General features: G+C 43.0%; 1 protein-coding gene across 1 annotated transcript; it reads right to left on the bottom strand.

Moving 5' to 3' along the window:
• Positions 1-5,359: 5,359 nt before the first annotated feature.
• LOC119940065 (olfactory receptor 10A7-like) lies at positions 5,360-6,313 on the bottom strand. Its single transcript, XM_038760113.1, has one exon. The coding sequence runs from the start codon at positions 6,311-6,313 to the stop codon at positions 5,360-5,362; it is 954 nt and encodes a 317-aa protein (XP_038616041.1).
• Between the last annotated feature and the right edge of the window lie 14,536 nt (positions 6,314-20,849).

The following is a 20,849-nucleotide window of genomic DNA, read 5'->3' as shown; positions in this document are numbered from 1 at the left end:
TCCTTAGCAAAAGTTTATTGTTGTCTCTGATATTTCGTTTTGTTTTTCGAATGTAGGATTTCATTTTTGAATAGCTTTAGTAAAATGAAAGGGAAGAAAACAAAAGCCCAAATCTACCTTGAGGCTCCATTCCATGATAACTCTAGTATGTGAAAACCAGTTCTGTTTTTTAGGAGCAGTTTACCTCTTTTTAGGTATTTGAATTATTAGATGAATTTCCACTAGTCTCTATGGTCAGTAGATGACACCTAGCTAAATGGAAAGACCTGGGTAGTTTTATCTGAACCCCCAAAATGGAAGAGTTCCCAAAAGTATCAGAAAAGTTTCTGTTCACTTAGCAAGAGAAATAGTCATTTTACTGACCATAAGAAAGATTTGGAAAGACTATTTCTTCACATCTACCCTTTTCTCATCATTCCTTTGCCCCAGAAAGAGCCCTTATCAGCCAGTAACTGGATCATTTTAGCAACTTTATCCTCAGTTCCCTATTGTCCTCCTGTCCCCAGTCCAATCAGATATTGCACAAAACAGCAAGACACTTCTCTTCAACATACTGGATGATGGCACTCCATTTATTGGAAGTCTGCAGGGACACTTATTACCATTAATATCAAATGAAGTATTTTGAGTAATAATAATAATGGTATTTGTTACCATTACTGTGTACCAGGCATGGTACTAAGCCTTGGGTTGGATACAGCAAATGGGGTTGGACACAACCGTGTCCCTGTCCCCTGTCGCACGTGGGGCTCACGTCTCAATCCCCATTTTACGGACAAGATAACTGAGGCACTGAGAAGTGAAGTGACTTGCCCAAGGTCACACAGCAGATAAATAGGGGAGCCAGGATTAGAACCCATGAACTTATGATTTCCAGGCTTGGGCTCTATCCACTATACCATGCTTCTTCCCTGGAATGTGTGGGTGTTATTAGTAGAGCAAGAGTTCCATTTACCTTTGGATTTCCTAAGCCACTTCACAGCTCTCCGCTAACTGCTTTCCTCCTGTTATTCTTTTCACTCAAGAAAACCTGTTTACTGTCCTAACACTTCCACTTTATTTGCTTATCAAGGAAATTTTCCTCCAAACCAGATTCTGCCACTTCTTTAAACCCTACAAATTCCAACTCCTGCACGAGCTCTTCCCTCAGTTTCAATAATAATTATAATTTTGGTATTTAGTAAGCGCTACGATGTGCCAGGCACTATAATAAGCACAGGGGTGGATACAAGCAAATCAGGTTAGACACAGTCACTTATCCCACGTGTGCTCACAGTTTCAATCCCCATTTTAGAGATGAGGTAACTGAGTCCCAGAGAAGTGAAGTGACTTGCCTAAGGTCACAAAGCCAAGATGTGGCAGACCTGGGATTGGAACCCATGACCTTCTAACTCCCAGGCCCATGCTCTATCCACTCCTCCCACATTCTTCACTCAACTACCTTCAGATTTGCTATGTTCTTGTTCTGTTGTATATTTTAAACACCTTGATCATCTTATCTAATTTTGTTAGATGCTCATGCTTTTCTACTGGACCTTTCTATCTGCCTCATTAGTTTGAAAGCTCCTGGAAAGCAAGAACCTCATTGTATCCTTCCTTTATAATTCCACGTACAGTGCTTAGAACAGGGCATTTTTCAAAGATGTCATTTGCCAAACACTGTTGCTAATCGATCAATCGTATTTATTGAGTGCTTACTGTGTGCACAGAACTGTACTAAGCACTTGGGAGAGTACAATATAAGAGATTTGGTAGGCAAGTCCCCTGCTTACAAAGTGCTTACAGTCTAGAGGAGCTTACTAGTAATGCCTCAACCTTACTCCCAATATCACTGTGAGATTAAAAAGAATTAAAGAAGTAGCATGTTCCTTTTAACAGCGGGAAAGGGGGAAGTGAGAGATCCAGGATTAGAAGCCAGGTCTGCCATTTCCTAGCCGGGCATCCTTTCTAAATTATTTAACAATACATGGTGAAAGTCTTATTGAAAAATTTACCTTCCTCTTTTCCCAAAGTGACCCTGAGGTACCCAGCATCTCAAGGTCAAATGCTATTTCATGACCGCCTGAGCCAGCAGGCGGAACTTGGAAGCAAAGATGGGATACTCCCACTACAACCAACATTGCTAGATTGACAGCCGAAACCAGGAATACAGAAGCTGTCTCTCGCCCCCTTGCCAAACAAATTAGGTATGGAGGAAAGGGGGAGGGAGGAGATTGGATGAACTGAAGCCAGAAGCTGGAATGGCCTAGGAGCACAAGTGATAAATATCTGTGGCCTTCTGTGCGATAGAACGAGACTTGCAGCAGCCCACTGCAGGTCACTTCTGCCCAGAGTGTATGTCCGCTCTGCCTGTACCAAGTGAGGAGCCGTGGGATGGGTGAGTGTCCTGTCCCACTGAGCACTCGTGGGTTTGGATGCCAGGCACTTGGCCACAGGTGTGTAAGCATTAATGGATTTCTTCCACCTGGGAAGTGTTCGTGGGTGGGAGCTAGCCGCCTCACCACGTGTGGGTAATGAATAAGTGGATTCCTCCCAATGGAGTACACGTGGGTGGTAGCTAGTCATCTCAACACGTGCGAACAAACCATAAATCAATACCTCTTCGGTGGCACTTGGGGTTTTTTGCCACGTGCAAGTAACACATAAGTATATTCCTGCCGTTAGAGAAGCTCTAACATCAATAAATAATGATATTCTTCCCAAAAGTGAGGTTCAATTTTCTGTGTCCGAGATAATCAAATAATTCAGTTCGCTTCGTGGAATACATTCTGTATAAAACTCAGGCTTTCTATTCTCTCTCTCTCTCGTTCGCTTGCTCTCTCTGTCTCCCCTCACCACCCAATTCCCAAAAGAACTCATTCCCAGGAGATGGGTGGCATTCTTGAAGGAGGATTGCTCTGCCCTGGTTGATTTGATAGGCTCTGGTTCTGCATGATAAGGCCTCATTGAAGTTTTGGCATGATCCCTGAGAGGTGGTCCACAGGCCATTGCTTACAACAAAGGAAGCAATGGGATAATATGGAAAGCTCCATTGGAATACATTGTGCCCATGAGATGCTTGTATTTTTTACCCTAAAAAGATGTTATGAAATCATTAGATTTTTTTTTAATTTTGCACACTGGGGATAAAATGTAAAATGTGTTTGCCTGAACTTTTAGGGATTTTGATTTTTCAAAAGCCTTGTCTCCAGAGTCAGTGAATGAATGAATGAATGAGTTGGTTTATCGAAAAGGAAATAATCTAATTTTTTGCCTGAATTTAAGCCAGGTATATAACTGTTGGGATTCTTCATTGTATACACATTAGAAATACCACAAACTGAATCCCTAGTGGGATATTTTATTACGTTATTAATTTCATCTCTGTCTACAGAGTGGCTGGGTGATTAAAAAAACTGCTCAGAATTTGTTAGGCATGTTGTAAGATTTACTTATTATTATGTTTAATATTAGCTGTTCATTCCATACTAACCTTTTCTTAATTAATGACAAACAGAGTTTCCTATAGCTTCCAAGATCCTTGTGGGCAGGGATCGTGTCTCCCAGTTGCACTGAATTGTACTTTATTAAGTATTTAGTACAGTGCTCTGCACAGAGTACTTGCTCAGAAACACAATACCCACTGATTTTACTCTTTAACAGATAAGAGAGGTATAGAAATCAATAACAATTCTCAGCCTGGAATACCAAGCTTCCGGACTACCTTTTAACTCGTGGATTTTCATAGTGAATCCTTAGTAACTCCTTCTCTGAGAAACCTCAAACCACCACGGAGACCTAATATCTCCCAGGACAAAGATCAGCCCAATGATGATGGGTTCTTTCCACTGAGAGGTGACAAACCCATGCAGACCATTGAACATTCTCCGGGACTGAGACATATCTGGGGACCCTGAGGTCTCTCTGCTGGGAGTCCACAAACTGGTGCAGACCATCGACCATTTGTTGGGACACTCATCTGCCCGAGGACACTGCTATCTCTCTGCCCAGTGGCCACAAGCCGTTGCAGTACACCAACTATCTCCCTGTTTGGAGACATTGAGATCTCTCCACTGAGCAACCACATTTCAATATACCATTTGATAACCCCACCCAAAACATGATAGACAAAACCTAGTCTAATAAATTCAATTGAGAAGTAACGTGACCTAGTGGATAGCCCAGGGCCTGGGAGTCAGAAGGATTTGGGTTCTAATCCCAGCTCTCCCAATTGTCTTCAGTCTGAACTTGGGCTACCTCGTCTGTGAAATGCGTATTAAAACTTAGCCCCATGTGGAACATAGACTGTATCCCTTTTGATTAGCTTGTATGTACCTCAGTAGTTAGTACAGTGCTTAGCTCTCAGTAAAGACTTAACAAGTACCATTAAAAATGTCTGATAAAAGGAACTGAATAAACAGTTGATTTCTGGGTGTTACTATTTAAAGGGATTGATTTTTTTCTTTTGGAACACGACGTGTACTTGCTTTGAGCTTTGTTGAGTGCTGACAATTATTAGATGCCACTTCACTTATGACTTTGCTTCAAAAATCAGGCCTGGTAATTGGATTTTAAGACATGGAGCATCTGTTTAAATGCATAGTGGTTACAGCACAGGCCTTGGAGTCAGAAGGTCATGGGTTCAAATACCAGCTCCATCACTTGTCTACTGTGTGACGTTGGGCAAGTTAATTAACTTCTCTTTTCCTCATGTACCTCATCTATACAATGGGGATTGAGACTGTGAGCCCCATGTGGGACAGGGATTGTGTCCAACCTGATTTGCTTATAACCACTCCAGTGCTTTGTACAGTGCCTGACACATAGTAAGCACTAACAAATACCATCATTATTATTAAATGAGGGAGTTTTCCCTAAAATAACTGCATAATGTTCCTGGTAAGAGGAGCAGATCAAGAGCAGAGGAATTTGTCTGATGGATGAATAATCAACCTAACCTTCAGGTCCCAGGAACTCGTAAAGCATATTTTTCTGATCCATTCTCCATACTTTTTGAATAAAACAATAAAGCATTAAGACATATCATTAATTCTTTTACGGTACAAATCTTTGGCCTAATGCCCTATACACCTGAAACCCTCAATAAATACCATTGATTGAGAAAATGTCCAATTTTACGGGGGTTCAAGTCTCAGTGTCTCATATCTACCTTGCCTTTTAACTTTCTGATTTCGTACTGATGTTGGGTACTTTAATTCTAAGAACAGGTTTACTTTTTCATGGTTTTTCGAGGAGTCCAGAATATTCCCTTTAGTGAGCCCTCAGCAAATAATAAAGATGGGAATGTGCCAGGTAATGGTGCCTAAGCAAAGTCATTGACTGTTTGATACCTCAACAAAATGTGTCACACTGTCTTAAATCAGAGCCTCCCAGTTCTTGGGAAAATATTTCTTTTACCTAGTATTCTCTTCAGGGCACCTTTCACCTCTTGATTCCTCAGACTGTAGATCAGGGGATTTAGCATGGGAGTGAAGACTGTATAGGAGAGAGAAAGCAGCTTCTTGCTCTCAGGAGAGTAGGAGGATTTGACTCGAAAATAGATCAAACTCGCAGCCCCGAAGAATAGTGAGACCACAATGAGATGGGACGAGCAGGTGGAGAAGGCTTTGCGACGGCCCTCGGCGGAGGACATCTTCAGGATGGTGACGAGGATGCGGACGTAAGATACAATGATCACTCCAAAGGGGAACATCAGGACGATAACAGTAGCTGTTAAACTGTATACCTCAAAAGCAAAGGTGGCTGTGCACACCAGCTCTAAGAGAGGAGGGCCATCACAGAAGAAATGGTTAATTACATTTGGCCCACAAAACGGCAGTGTAAACATCATTGTAGTCTGTACTGTTGCCACGGGAATCCCTGATAGCCAGGAAGCCAGGGCCAGCTGCAGACACAGTCTCCGGTTCATAATGAGAGAATAGTGGAGTGGGTCACAGATGGCTGCATGTCTGTCATAAGCCATCGTTGTCAGGATCAAACACTCTGAGGGGCCGAAAAAGAAAGAGAAATACATCTGGGCTGCACATCCACCAAAGGAAATACTTTGATTCTTGGACAGGAAATTGGTGAGCATTTTGGGAATGATGACAGTGGTGTAGCCAATATCCATAAGGGACAGACTCCTGAGGAAAAAGTACATGGGGGTTTGAAGGCCAGGATCCACTGAGGAGACCAACACTAAGAGGGAGTTTCCTATCAAAGCTATTAGGTATATCACAAGGAAAATCATAAACAGGATAACCTGAAATTCACGGATATTCGAGAAACCCAAAAGAATGAATTCAGTCACATGTGACTGATTGCCTTCCTTCATTTGCAATTTTTTTGGGGGAGCAATGTAAGTACAGAAATATCTGGGCCCAAAATTTGTCATTTCAGTTCAGGAAAAAAGCCTTAGTGAGGTTTTCAGAGTCCAGGTCTTCCCTACCAATATTTGTCAACATGTACTTGGGTAGCTTAATTTAGTCAAGGATGAAGGAAGTGATCACAGTGTGAAATATATGGTGTCTTGCTTCTTTATGGCTAGAAGCAGTTTCAGGTAACTGGGAAAGTAGTGTCGTTAGACAATAATTCAAATTCTGCAAAGGAATGATAAGAAAGTGTTTCATTTTTTCATCACTTGCTACTAATGTTTAGCATTAGTAAACCCACATTTTTCCCCAACACATTTTATCACCTTCATAGGACTGGGCAATAATAGCAGGGAACAAAATACCCCAATGCATGATTCACAAACAGAAATCTCCTCAACTCCCCATTAAACACACACACACACACACACACACACACACACGCACGCACACACACACACACACACACACACACACACACACACACACCCCTACACCACACATAATAACTTCACTTTAGACACATATACGTAGTCTGGGTGCTCATATGCCTAAAAATGACAGGGATAAAGTTTCTTAAAAAAATAACATAACAAAACATGTGCTTCCTAGCAAAATGTAGGATCCTCAGATTGGTTCCCTGCCCTGTTTCTCTGCTCATCCTCTTTCCCCGGCCTTCCTGTGATCACACTGTTACAAATCCACCCCCTCTTCCTTATCCCTTTTTTCTCTCAAGGCTCATTCTTGGGGAAGTAGTGCTACAATATAAGTTTAGTGAAATGGGTTCCAAAAAGAAAAATGATCGGTTTTTCCCTTCTCTGAAACCTGGAAATCCTTCTCTACTCTTCTTTTCCTATTTTGAAAATGACAAGGAGGATGGATGCTAACAAGAGGATCATAGGGGTGGAAGAGGAGAAATAGTTTGAGAAGCAGGAAACTAAGAAAACCATCTGAACTCCCTGGAGTCTTACTTTTTTCCTAATAAAGGTTTATTGTTGTCTCTAATATTTTGTTTTACTTTTTAATGTAGGATTTAATTTTTGAATAGCTTTAGTAAAGCAAATGGGAGGAAGAAAACAAAATTCCAAATCTATCTCAAGACTCCATACCATGATAACTGTGTAGTGGATGAGGACCATTTTTGTTTTCTAGGAGTAATTAACATGGTTATATATATTTGAAATATTAGACCAATTTCCACTAGTCCAATGGCCAACTGAGTGGCAATCTAGCTAAACTAAAAGACATGTGTAGTTTTATCTAACCCCCTAAAATGGAGGTATTATCCAAAAGTACTAGAATGTTTTCTGTTCACTTAACATGAGGAGTAGTTCATTTTACTGACCATAAAATGGAGTTGAGACAAAATATTTCCAAATATCTACCTTATTCTTGCCATTCCTTTGCTCCAGAAAGAGCCCTTAACACCCAGCGACTGTATCGTTTTAATAACTTTATTCTTGGTTCCCCGTTGTCTCTCTGTCCCTAGTCCAATGATACATTACACAGAACAGCAAGACACTTCTCTTCAATACATTGGATGGTGGCACTCCATTCCTTGTATATCTGCAGGGACATTTATTGCCAATAATATCAAATGAAACCTTTTCTCAGCTCACTTCCAGCTGTCTTCCTTCTAAGTCATTCTCTTCAATCAATCCAAGGAAACCTATTCGTTGTCCCAGCCCTCCCCAGTTTATTTGCCACAAAGTAACCTTTTTTCCCAAACCAGACTTCTGTCACTTCTTAAAACCCTACAAATTCCAATCCCTGCCCAAGCTTTTCCCACAATACCCCTTTCCAAAATGTCCACTCAACTACCTTCAGATTTGGTTGTATTCTTGGGCATTTCTGTTACTTGTATATGTCATTTTAAACACTTGGCTCATTTTATCTAGTGTTGCAAGATGTTCATGCTTTTCTTCTTGACCCATCACCCTCACTAGTTCGAAAGCTCCTGGAAAGCAAGAACCACATTTTATTCTTCCCTTATAATTCCATATACAGTGCCTACAACAGTGTTTGCTCCAAGATAGAATTCATCAAATAATAATAGTATTTCTTAAGTACTTACTATGTGCCAAGCGCTGTTCTAAGCATTGGGGTAGATACAAGGTAATCAGTTTGTCCCATGTGGGGCTCACAGTCTTAATCCCCATTTTAAAGTTGAGGTAACTGAGGCACATAGAAGTTAAGTGGCTTGCCCAAGGTCACACAGCAGAGAAGTGGCAGAACCATGATTAGAACACAAGTCCTTTCACTTCCAAGCCCGTGCCCTTTCCACTAAGCCACACTGCTTCTGCTGCTAATGCTGCTGCTATTCAATCAATCGTATTTACTGAGTGCTTACTGAGGCTGAGAATTGTACTAAAAGCTTGAGAGAGTAAGTATAACAGATTTGGGAAGCATGTCTCCTGCCCACAAGGTGCCTGCAGCCTAGCAGAGTTTACTAGTATTATCTCATCCATCCTCCCAACATCACTGTGAGATTCTAAAGAATTGAAGAAATAGTACGTTCCTTTCATAAATGGAAAAGAGGAAACAGGGGAAGTGAGAGATCCAGGATTAGAAGTCAAAACTACCATTTACTAGTAGAAGTGGCCTTTCTACACTATTTGATAATACATGGTGAACGCTTTACAGATAAATTTACCTGCCTCTTGAAGGAGGATTGTTCTTCCCTGGTTGATTTGAAAGACTCAGGTTCTGGATGATATGGCTTCTTTGAAATTTTGAGGCGACCCCTGAGAGGTGGTCCCCAGATCATTGATTACAACAAAAGAAGCAATGGGATAGCTTATTATTCTTTTGTTTGTCTTTTTTATAGCTAAATATGGAAAGCTACATTAGGATAAATCATGCCCATGAGATGCTTGGATTTTTTATGCTTAAAAGATGTTGTGAAATCATTGACTTTTTAATTATACACTTTGGGAATTAAGTGTAAAATGTGTTTACCATAACTTTTAGGGATTTCAATTTTTCAGACACCTTGCCTCCAAAGTCTGCTCATTGAAAAGAAAAACCTCATCTAAATTGGCTCCTGAATTTAAGCCAGGTAGATAACACTTGGAATTCTTAATTGTATTCATGTTAGAAAAATCATTTAGATTATAAAACTGAATCCTTGGTGGGATTTTTTAATTATGTTATAATTTTCACCTCTGTCTTCAAATGTTTGGTGATTGGGTGAAATAAAAATCCTAGGAATTTGGTGGGCATGGTAGAAGATTTATTTCTGAATATTAGATTTAATATTAGCTGTTCACTCAGTACTGAAGTATTCTTTAGTTTAGGACAGACTGACTTTTCTGTAGATTGTCAATTTTTTGAAGGCAGGGATCATGTTTCCAATTCTATGGAACTGTACTTTCCCAAATCTTTAGTACCCTGCCCACAGTACATGATCAACAAAAACCGCTGATTGATTTTAGTATTTTACAAGCAAAATATAGAAATCAACAGTAATTCTAGGATTACAGTAGCTGCAGGAGTGAGCTCTGTAGGTAAACATTTATGATCACAAAGGTTTCAGGGTGCTCTCAATAAACAAATTTGGAGCCCAGTGCAGAAGAAATTATAGTTCTCAAGAGGCCAAAGTTCAACAACGCCCCACATCCAGCCCTGAAATCCATATTTATTGTTCACCTGAATCAAGTAACACTCAACGTTCTAAGCCAGTGATAGTAATTGCTAGCTTCTTCTGTTTTAGGGTCTTACAAATTCTTCCCATCCGATTGAATTCTTAGAGATGAAGACTTTGTATATCTATACACGTAATACTGTAATTGGTTTTACATCGACAAGTCATAATCCTTAGTGCTGTCAATCATTGGTATCAACCAAAATTGAACAGATTCAAACCTGGATGGTGCTTTTCCTATAAAACCTTTAGGTTTTATCTAAGAGGTTAGCGTTAATCTGCTCTAAATTGAGCAGTGGCAAAGTTAGGTAAAAATAATTGGCAAGGCAAAATTGAGGGGAGGCAGCTCTGCAATGGAGAATGGGGGGTTAATACTTCAGATTTGTCAGGCTGAAACATGGTTTCAAGTTGGTGGGAATGTGCAATGCTGCAGCTCACGATAATTTGAAAACCTGCTACACTGAATTCACCTTGAATAATTGAGCATTCACTAGATAATTTCCCCTGTTAAGATTATTGATCTTATTATTATTGATTAATTATTATCAAAACATGATCCCTGACTTCAGAATGATAAATTAAATATCATTCTGAAGTTTTTTTCATGATCTCAGTTAAGCACTACCTATGGGCCAGGCACTGTACTAAGTGCTGGGGAATATACAAAATAATCATGTAGGACATAGTCCAAGCTTGATTGCCTATCAGTGTCCCTCATTTTCCAATCATCCTGGTACATGGTCTCCAGCAGTCTGTTTTCAGTCTCCTGAACAACTAGTCTGTGGCTTCTTTCTTACATTCATGGTCTCTTTGAATCTTTTGTCTCTAGTTTTCCTTTGGTGCCCTCTTCTTTAGGCCTGATCAATCGTCAGTGTTAGGTTCCATGATACATAAATTGATTTTGGTTGTTTCACCTTTTTAGTAAATAGTTTTAATTAGAGTGGATGGTAAATATCAATTACAATCTTTTCAGCTAGTAATACCAGACTCCTGTGCTACCTTGTAACTCTTGGATTTTCTTAGTAAACCCTTAGTAACGCCTCCTCCGAGGAATCTCAAACCAGCACTTAACACCTCGGGACAGGGACGTGCTCGAGGACACTGAGATCTCACCTCCAAGAGCCCACAAACCAGTGTAGGCCATCAACCATCTCCCGGGTGAAGGACCATCTTAAGGACACTCAGATCTCTCTGCTGAGCGGCCACAAACTGATGTGGACCATTGACCATCACCTGGTACAGAGACCTGCCTGAGAACACTGAGATCTCTCCACCAAGAGGCCATAAACTGGAACAAACCATCGAACATCATCTGGAACAGGGACCTGCCCTACTTGCAACTTTCAGAAACATTATGATCCCTTTCTCACATTACTTCTCTCTTTCTCCATCTCTACATTAATACCTAGGGAATTCAATATCCGCATAGATGTTTCTGATGACCCTTCTACTGACTGCTTTCTATCGCCCTTCTATTCCACAGAAATCTGGCTTCACTCCAGCTCACCCACTCACCAACTTGGACACGTAGTTCATCTCATCATCTCTAGTCACTGTTCAATCTCTACACTCACCAACTCTAAAATCCCTCAATCTGAACATAACTTCCTCAACGTCCTTCTCTGCTATACGCCTCTTACCCACAGATCTTTTCCTCAAGAGAGGCCTACAATCTTTTCCTCAACTCCAAATCTTTCCTAGACCCACTCCAATCTGGCTTCCATCCCCTACACTCCACTGCAACTGCCTTCTCAAAGGTCACCAATGACCTCCTTCTTGCAAAATGCAATGGCTCCTACTATATCCTAATCCTCCTCCACCTCTCAGCTGCCTTCGACACTGTGGCCCATCCCCTTCTCCTCAACACATTATCCAACCTTGACTTCATGAATTCCATCCTCTACTGGTTCCCCTCTTATCTCCCCGGTTGTACATTCTCAGTCTCCTTCGCGGGCTCCTCTCCCCCTCCCATCACCTTATGGTAGGGGGTCTTCGAGGTTCAGTTCTTGGTCCTCTTCTGTTCTACATGCATACTCACTTCCTTGGTAAACTCATTGGCTCCCACTGCTTCAAGTATCATTTCTACGGAGATGATACCTAAATCTACATCACCTCCCCTGTTCTCTCTCCCTCCCGCCAGACTCGTATCTCCTCCTGCCTTCAGGATATCTCCACCTGGATGTCTGCCTGCCACCTAAAGCTCAACATGTCCAAGAATGAGCTTCTTATCTTCCCTCTCATTCCCTGTTCTCTCCCTGACCTTTCTGTCACTGCAGACACAGCGTGGCTCAGTGGAAAGAGCACTGGCTTTGGAGTCAGAAGTCATGAGTTTGAATCCCGGTTCTGCACATTGTCAGTTGTGTGACTTTGGGCAAGTCACTTAACTTCTCTGTGCCTCAGTTACCTCATCTGTAAAATGGGGATTAAGACTGTGAGTGAGCCCCCTGTGGGACAACCCGATCTCCTTGTAACCTTTCCAGCGCTTAGAACAGTGCTTTGCACATAGTAAGTGTTTAATCAATGCCGTTATTATTACTGTTATTATTATTACCTTCCTTCCCATCTCACAAGCCCTCAACCTTGGTGTCATCCTTGACTCTGCTTTCTCATTCACCCCACATATCCAATCCATCACCAAAACCTGCCGGCCTCACCTTCACAACATCGCCAAGATCTGCCCTTTCCTCTCCATCCAAACCGCTACCTTGTTGGTTCAATCTCTCATCCTATCCCAACTGGAGTACTGCATCAGCCTCCTTCCTGATATCCCATCCTCCTGTATCTCCCACTTCAGTCTATACTTCACTCTGCTGCCAGGATTATCTTTGTACAGAAATGCTCTGGGCATGTCACCACCCTCCTCGAAAATCTCCAGTTGTTGTCCATCAACCTTCGAACGAAGCAAAAACTCCTCACTATCAGATTCAGAGGTCTCCATCACCTTGCCCCCTCCTACCTCACCTCCCTTCTCTTCTTCTACAGCCCAGCCCGCACACTCCACTCCTCTTCTGCTAACCTCCTCAGTGTGCCTCGTTCTGGCCTGTTCCGCCATCGACCCCTGGCCCACATCCTACCCCTGGCCTGGAATGTTCTCCCTCTAAACATCCGCCAAACCAACTCTCTTCCTCCCTTCAAAGCCCTACTGAGAGCTCATGTTCTCTAGGAGGCCTTCCCAAACTGAGCCCCCTGCCATTCCTCTGCTCCTCCTCTCCTCCTCATCGCCCCAACTCCCTCGCTCTGCCCTACCCCCTTCCCCTCCCCAAAAACACTCTTGCATATTTGTACATATTTATTAAACTATTTATGTTATTAATGATGTGTATATAGCTATCATTCTATCTATTCTGATGATATTGACACCTATTTGTTTTGTTCTTTTGTCTGTCTCCCTCTTCTAGACTGTGAGCTCAATATGTTGCCGAATTGTACTTCCCAAGCGCTTAGTACAGTGCTCTGCACACAGTAAGTGCTCAATAAATACGATTGAATGAATGAATGAATTTTGAGTCCGTCCATGTTTCTCAAGTCATCATGCCCCATTTAGCCTCCATACCCAAACTGCCTTCCCGTAATAACCATAATAACCATAGTTATTATGTTATATTATAGTTATATTATGTTATATTATAATTATTAATATAGTTATTAGTTATCAATAACCATAATTACGATGTTGTAATAACCATAGAGAAGCAGCATGGCTCAGTGGAAAAGAGCATGGGCTTTGGAGTCATAGGTCAAGGGTTCAAATCCTGACTCTGCCAATTGTCAGCTTTGTGACTTTGGGCAAGTCACTTAACTTCTCTGTGCCTCAGTTACCTCACCTGTAAAATGGGGATTAAGACTGTGAGACCCCCGTGGGACAACCTGATCCCCTTGTAACCTCTCCAGTGCTTAGAACAGTGCTTTGCACATAGTAAGCGCTTAATAAATGCCATTATTATTATTATTATTATTATTATTATTGTTATTATGCCAACACCACCCTCTCTACTGAACCTAACTCCCTCACTCCCCTATCCTTTCATTGATCTCATACCAATGATCCACAGTCCTGAATCACTCACCGTCCACTTTCTTCACTCCTGTGCATGAGCCACAGAGCACAGAGTCACAGAGTGCTACTGGAGGAAATCTGGATGTCAGACCGACCTTGTCCACCTCAAGTCCATCCTTGTGAGCTTTAACTCTGCCCTGCAAAATAATTTCTCCTTTCTTATTGACACGCATGCCCATTGCCCTCACCAGTTATTCCAGATGTTGAAATCCCTTCTTCCCCTTCCTCCTCCACCCTTTAGCCCAAGGACCTGGTCACCTATTATATTGAGAAAATTGTGAACTCTCTTAATTCTGTGAGCCGATTGTGGTCCGGGATTGTCTCTGTTTGTTGCTGAATTGTACTTTCCAAGCGTTTAGTTCAGTGCTCTGCACACAGTAAGTGCTCAATGAAAACGATTGCGTGAATGAATGATTGAATAAATTCATTCATTCATTCATGAAATCGTATTCACTGAGCGCTTACTGTGTACAGAGCACTATACTAAGCGCTTGCGAAGTGCATGTTGGCAACATATAGAGATGGTCCCTACCCAACAACGTGCTCATAGTCTAGAAGGGGAAGACAGACAACAAAACAAAACATGTGGACAGGAGAATGAAATCTTCCCTCCCCATTTTCAACTTTCACATCATTCCCAGTGGTATTTCAAAAGGGGATCTCCTGCTTTCTTTCAAAATCCACTCCCTCCACCTGCATATCTGACCCAATTCCTTTGCACCTTAACAAAGCACTTGCCCCCTCCTTTCTTCCCTCCCTGATTGCTATCTTCAACTGTTCATCCCCCAATGGCTTCTTCCCCTCTGCTTTCCAACATGCCTATTCACGTGTCCCCTATCCTACAAAAACCTCACTTAACCCCTCCAGTTATCTGCTCCCTCCAGTTATCACCCCATCTCCCTCCTAACATTCCTCTCCAAACTCCTAGAGTGAGTTGTATACACCCACTGTCTCAAATTCCTCTTCTCCAATTCCCTCTTTGACCCCCTCCATCTGGCTTCCCTCCCCTTCACCACCCTCTCAAAGATCACAAATGAGCTCCGTCTTGCCAACTCAAACAGCCCCTATTCCATCCTAATGCTTCTCTGCCTCTCAACTACATACAACAATGTCGATCATCCCCTTCTCCTCAGCCTCACTGAGGAATCGTCCCCTGACTCTCCTTCTACCTCTCAGGTCACTCATTCTCAGACTGTTTCAGGGTTGCTTTCTCTGCCTCCCACCCCCTAACTATGTGAGGCCCTCAGGGTTCAGTTCTCAGTCCCCTTTTATTCTCCATCTACACCAACTCCTTTGGAGAACTCATTCGTTCCCATGGTTTCAACTACCACCTCTACGTGGATGATTCCCAAATCTATATCCATAACCCTGATCTCTCTCCCTCTCTGCAGTCTCACATTTCCTCCTCCTTTCAAGACAACTCTACTTGGATGCCCTGCTATCACCTCAAACTTAACAAGTCCAAAAGAGAACTGTTTATCTTCCCACCCAAACCCTGTCATCCCCCTGACTTTCTGTAATAATATTAATAATAATAATATTTATCATTATTCTTATAAAAGTATTTGTTAAGCACTTACTATGTGCCACGCACTGTTCTAAGAGCTGGGGTAGCTACGAGGTAATCCCACGTGGGGCTCAAAGTCTTAATCCCCATTTTACAGATGTGTTAACTGAGGCACCAAGAAGTTAAGTGGCTTCCCCAAGGTCACACAGCTGTAGGAAGGACCACCATTCTTCCTCTCTCACAAGGATGTCATTTGGTGATATCCTTGACTCCTGTCTCTCATTCAACCCACATATTCAGCCTTCAACTTAATCCTGTCAGTTCAAACTTCACAAACCTGCTAAAATCTGCCCTACCCTCGCCATTCAAACTGCTAACATGTTAAGCCAAGTATTTACCTTTTCCCACCTTGATTAGTAATAATGGTATCTGTTAAGCACTTACTATGTGCAAAGCACAGTTCTAAGCACCTGGGGGGATACAAGGTGATCAGGTTGTCCCACGTGGGGGTCACAGTCTTAGACCCCATTATACAGATGAGGTATCTGAGGCATAGAGAAGTTAAGTGATTTGCCCAAAGTCACACAGTTGACAATTGGTATAGCCGGGATTTGAACGCATGACCTCTGACTTCCTAGCCCGTGCTCTTTCCACTGAGCCACGATGCATCTCTATGATTACTGTATCGACCTCCTTGCTAACTTCCTTGCCTCCTGTCTTTCCCCATTCCAGTACATACTTCACGCTGCTGCCGAGCTCATTTTTCTACAGAAAAACTCAGGCTATATTTCCCCACTCCTAAAGGACCTCTGGTGGTTACCCATCCCATCAAACAAAAACTCCTCACCACTAGCTTCAAAGCACTTATTTGCCTTGTTCCTTTCTACTGCACCTCACCAACCTCCTAGTTAGAAACTGAAACTCACCAACTCTACTTGGAACCAAACTGAATAATAAATTTGAGATGTTCTCTAAATGGTTCCAGCTGAAAAGAAGTCTTATTATTGAGGGGCAAAGTATTTTTTTCCTAATAGTATCAGCAATATTCAGCTAGGCTTTGTGAGACACAAAAAAGACAAGGTGAATGGTCATGTTTTATACCCTCAAGCTGTTGTAGATACCATGCCAGCAATGCACAGACATGAGAAAACTGTCAAGACTGAAGCAATTTCAAAGGCTGACAGAAAACCTTTTGCTGGATTTCACCTGTCAGTCAAGAAGAATGCTTCATGTGGCCTCTGGCTCTTTCCCAACCTCTTCCTAATTTGGGGCTGCAAATGTCAGAAGGGAAAAAGAACAGTGGCTACCAGTACACGAGAGTAATCATGCAGATTCATGAGAATGCTACTACTTCTAATAGTAATAATAAAGATAATAATAATTGTGACATACTATGTGCCTAGTACCCTACTAAACTCTTGGGAACATGCAAGAAAATAAGGTTGAAAATAGTGCCTGCCCCTCCCAGGAGAACCAGGACAGGACAGTGTCAGTGAAGCCAAGGTAGGATAATGTTTTCAGGAGAAGGGGATAGTTGACAGTAGGAGGGAGATCATGAATTGAACTCTTATTTTAAAGAGTAAGGTGAGGCACAGAGAGGTTCATTGGATTCCCCAATGTCACAAAGCATGAAAGCCACGATTATAACCCAGGGCCTCCAGCTTCCAGTCCCGTGCTCTTGCTTCAAGGCCACTTTGCTTCTCTAAATTACTCTCCCTTACTGTCTCTATCTGTGAACACAAGATGTCCTTTCAGAGCCCTGCAAGTTGGTCTAAAATCAGTGCCATGGATTTTGCCGCACCCTCCCTTATTTAAGCATCTTTAAATTCCCACCTCCTCTATGAAGTCATCTGTGAAAGTTGAGTCCAGCTCAACGTTTTGTTAATTTACCTTCCAGCTTTGTAAAAACATTTACCAAATACGCGGTCATAGATGTATTCCTTCATTCACTAATTTTACTTGCTCCATAGCTACCAAAAGTTCATTTCAGAAGAACCCATTATAATTAAATACTAGTCAAAAAGTAAACTCTCTTCGGTGAAACCACAGAAATCTTTTGGACTCAAAGAAAATCATGGGCATTTTAAACAATAATCTGTAATAGCAAAGGAAAGGGTTTTTTTCAATTATTCTGCAAGACATGACAGTTGTCCTAAAAAATAACTAAATAATAATTTTCATTCATTCATTCATTCATTCAATCGTATTTATTGAGTGCTTAATGTGTGCAGAGCACTGTACTAAGCGCTTGGGAAGTACAAGTTGGCGACATATAGAGACGGTCCCTACCCAACAGCGGGCTCACAGTCTAGAAGAAGAAGACAGACAACAAAACAAAATGTACGGACAGATGTCAAATCGTAAAAATAAATAGAATAAATGCTAAATGCACATCATTAACAAAATAAATAGAATAGTAAATATGTACAAGTAAAATAAATAGAATAATAAATCTGTACAAACATATATACGGATGTTGTGGGGAGGGGAAGGAGGTAGGGCGGGGGGATGTGGAGGGGGAGAGGAAAAAGGGGGCTCAGTCTGGGAAGGTCTCTTGGAGGAGGTGAGCTCTCAGTAGGGCTTTGAAGGGAGGAAGAGAGTTAGCTTGGGGGATATGTGGAGAGAGGGCATTCCAGGCCAGGGTGAGGACGTGGGTTGGGGGTCGACGGCAGGAGAGGCGAGAACGAGGCACAGCGAGGAGGTTAGCGGCAGAGGAGCAGAGGGTGCGGGCTGGGCAGTAGAAGGAGAGAAGGGAAGTGAGGTAGGAGGAGGTGAAGTGATGAAGAGCCTTGAAGCCGTGAAGCCGAGAGTGAGGAGTTTTGCTTGATGTGTAGGTTGACAGGCAGCCACTGGAGATTTTTGATGAGGGAATTAACATTCCCAGAGAGTTTCTGCACAAAGATGATCAGGGCAGCAGCGTGACGTATAGACTGAAGTGGGGAGAGACAGAAGGATGGGAGATCAGAAAGGAGGCTGATGTGAAATCCAGTAGGGATAAATTGAGAGATTGAACCATCAAGGTAGCGGTTTGGATGGAGAGGAAAGGCCGGATCTTGGCGATGTTTTGGAGGGGAGAACGGCAGGGTTTGGTGACAGATTGGATGTAAGGGGTGAAGGAGAGGGCAGAGTCGAGGATAACACCAAGTTCGCGGCCTTGTGAGATGCTAAGGATGGTAGTGCCATCTACAGTGGTGGGAAAGTCAGGGAGAGGGAAGGGTTTGGGAGGAAAGATAAGGAGTTCAGTCTTGGACATATTGAGTTTTAGATGGCGGGCAGACATCTAGATGGAGATGTCCTGAAGGCAGGAGGAGACACGAGCCTGAAGGGAGGGAGAGAGAGCAGGGGCAGAGATGTAGATTTGGTTGTCATCAGTGTAGAGATGATAGTTGAAGCCGTGAGAGGGAATGAGTTCACCAAGGGAGTGAATGTAGATAGAGAACAGAAGGGGATCAAGAACTGACCCTTGAGGAATCCCTACAGTAAGTGGATGGGAGGGGGAGGAGGAGCCCGCAAAAGAGACTGAGAATGAATGGCCGGAGAGGTAAGAGGAGAACCAGGAGAGGACAGAGTCTGTGAAGCCAAGGCTGGATAGCGTGTTGAAGAGAAGGGGGTGGTCCACAGAGTCGCAGCTGAGAGGTCGAGGAGGATTAGGATAGAGTAGGAGCCATTGGACCTGGCAAGAAGGAGGTCATTGGTGACCTTTGAGAGGGCAGTTTTGGTGGAGTGTAGGGGATGGAAGCCAGATTGGAGGGGGTCAAGGGGAGAGTTGGCATTGAGGAATTCGAGGCAGCGGCTGTAGACGACTCGTTCTAGGACTTTGGAAAGGAATGGTGGGGGGCGATAGGGCAATAACTAAAAGGGGAGGTGTGGTTAATAGAGGGTTTCTTTTAGGATGGGGGAGATGTGGGCATGTTTGAAGGCAGAGGGGAAGGAACCAGTGTAGAGTGAGTGGCTGAAGATAGAAGTTAAGGAGGGGAGGAGGGAAGGGGTGAGAGATTTCATAAAATGAGAGGGATGGGGTCTAAAGCACAGGTGGATGGAGTAGCACTTCAATCAATCAATCGTATTTATTGAGCGCTTACTGTGTGCAGAGCACTGTACTAAGCGCTTGGGAAGTACAAGTTGGCGACATATAGAGACGGTCCCTACCCAACAGCAGGCTCACAGTCTAGAAGAGGGAGACAGAGGGAGGAGATCTCCTCTAAGGATACTGCTGGGAAGGATGGGAGAGTAGCGGAGAGGGTTGAGAGGGGGACGTTAGAGAAGGGGGAGGAGTGACTCTGTAGAGCTCAGACCTGATGGAGTTAATTTTACTAATGAAGTAGGAGGCCAGATCGTTGAGGGTGAGGGATGGAGGAGGGGGAGAAGCAGCGTGGCTCAGTGGAGAGAGCACGAGTTTTGGAGTCAGAGGTCATGGATTCAAATCTCGGCTCTACCAATTGTCAGCTGGACTTTGGGTAAGTCACTTAACTTATCTGTGACTCAGTTACCTCATCTGTAAAATGGGGATTAAGACTATGAGTCCCCTGTGTGACAAATTGATCACCTTGTAGCCTCCCCGGATCTTAGAACAATGCTTTGCTTATAGTAAACGCTTAATAAATGCCATTAAAAAAGGGAGCTAAATGTAGGGAAGAGCTGTTGGGGATGATGGGCATGGGTGTCAATAAGGGAGGAGAAATAGTTTTGCCTGGCAGAAGAGAGGGCAAAGTTAAGGCAGGAAAGGATAAACATGAGGTGAACAAGGTTGGCTTGGTGTTTAGACTTTCGCCTGCAGTGTTCAGCAGCTCGAGCGTAAGAGCAAAGGAGGCAGACAGTGGCAGTGATCCAAGGCTATGGTTTAGTGGTACGAGAACGGTGAAGGGAAAGGGAAGCGAGGGAGTTGAGTAGAGAGGGTAGAGTTAAGAGCAGTAATCTGGTCGTCAAGATTGGGTAGAAAGGAACGAGAGGCGAGGTGGTTTGTGATGCGCTGAGAAAGATGGTTGGGATCGAAAGAGTGGAGGTCTCTGTGAGGTAGTGATATAGATTTGCATGGGAGAGGTGTGTGAGTGAGGAGGCAGGTGAGAAGGTTATGAATAGAGAGAGGGATTTCAGAGTTGGTGAGGTTGGAGATAGTGCAGCGGTAGGAGATGATGAGGTCGAGGGTGTGACCAAATTGGTGAGTGGGCGAGGTGAAGCAGGAGGTTGGCAGCGTCAAGGAGAGATAGAAGGCGGGTGGCAGATGAATCAACAGGGACATCCATGTGGATGTTGAAATCTCCGAGGATGAGAATGGGCATGGAAAAGGAAAGA

This window comes from Tachyglossus aculeatus, chromosome 18 (genome assembly GCF_015852505.1).
Source record: "Tachyglossus aculeatus isolate mTacAcu1 chromosome 18, mTacAcu1.pri, whole genome shotgun sequence".
Lineage (NCBI taxonomy): Eukaryota > Metazoa > Chordata > Mammalia > Monotremata > Tachyglossidae > Tachyglossus > Tachyglossus aculeatus.
The sequence above is the reverse complement of the archived record's forward strand: the minus strand, read 5'-3'. Positions and strand labels throughout refer to the sequence as shown.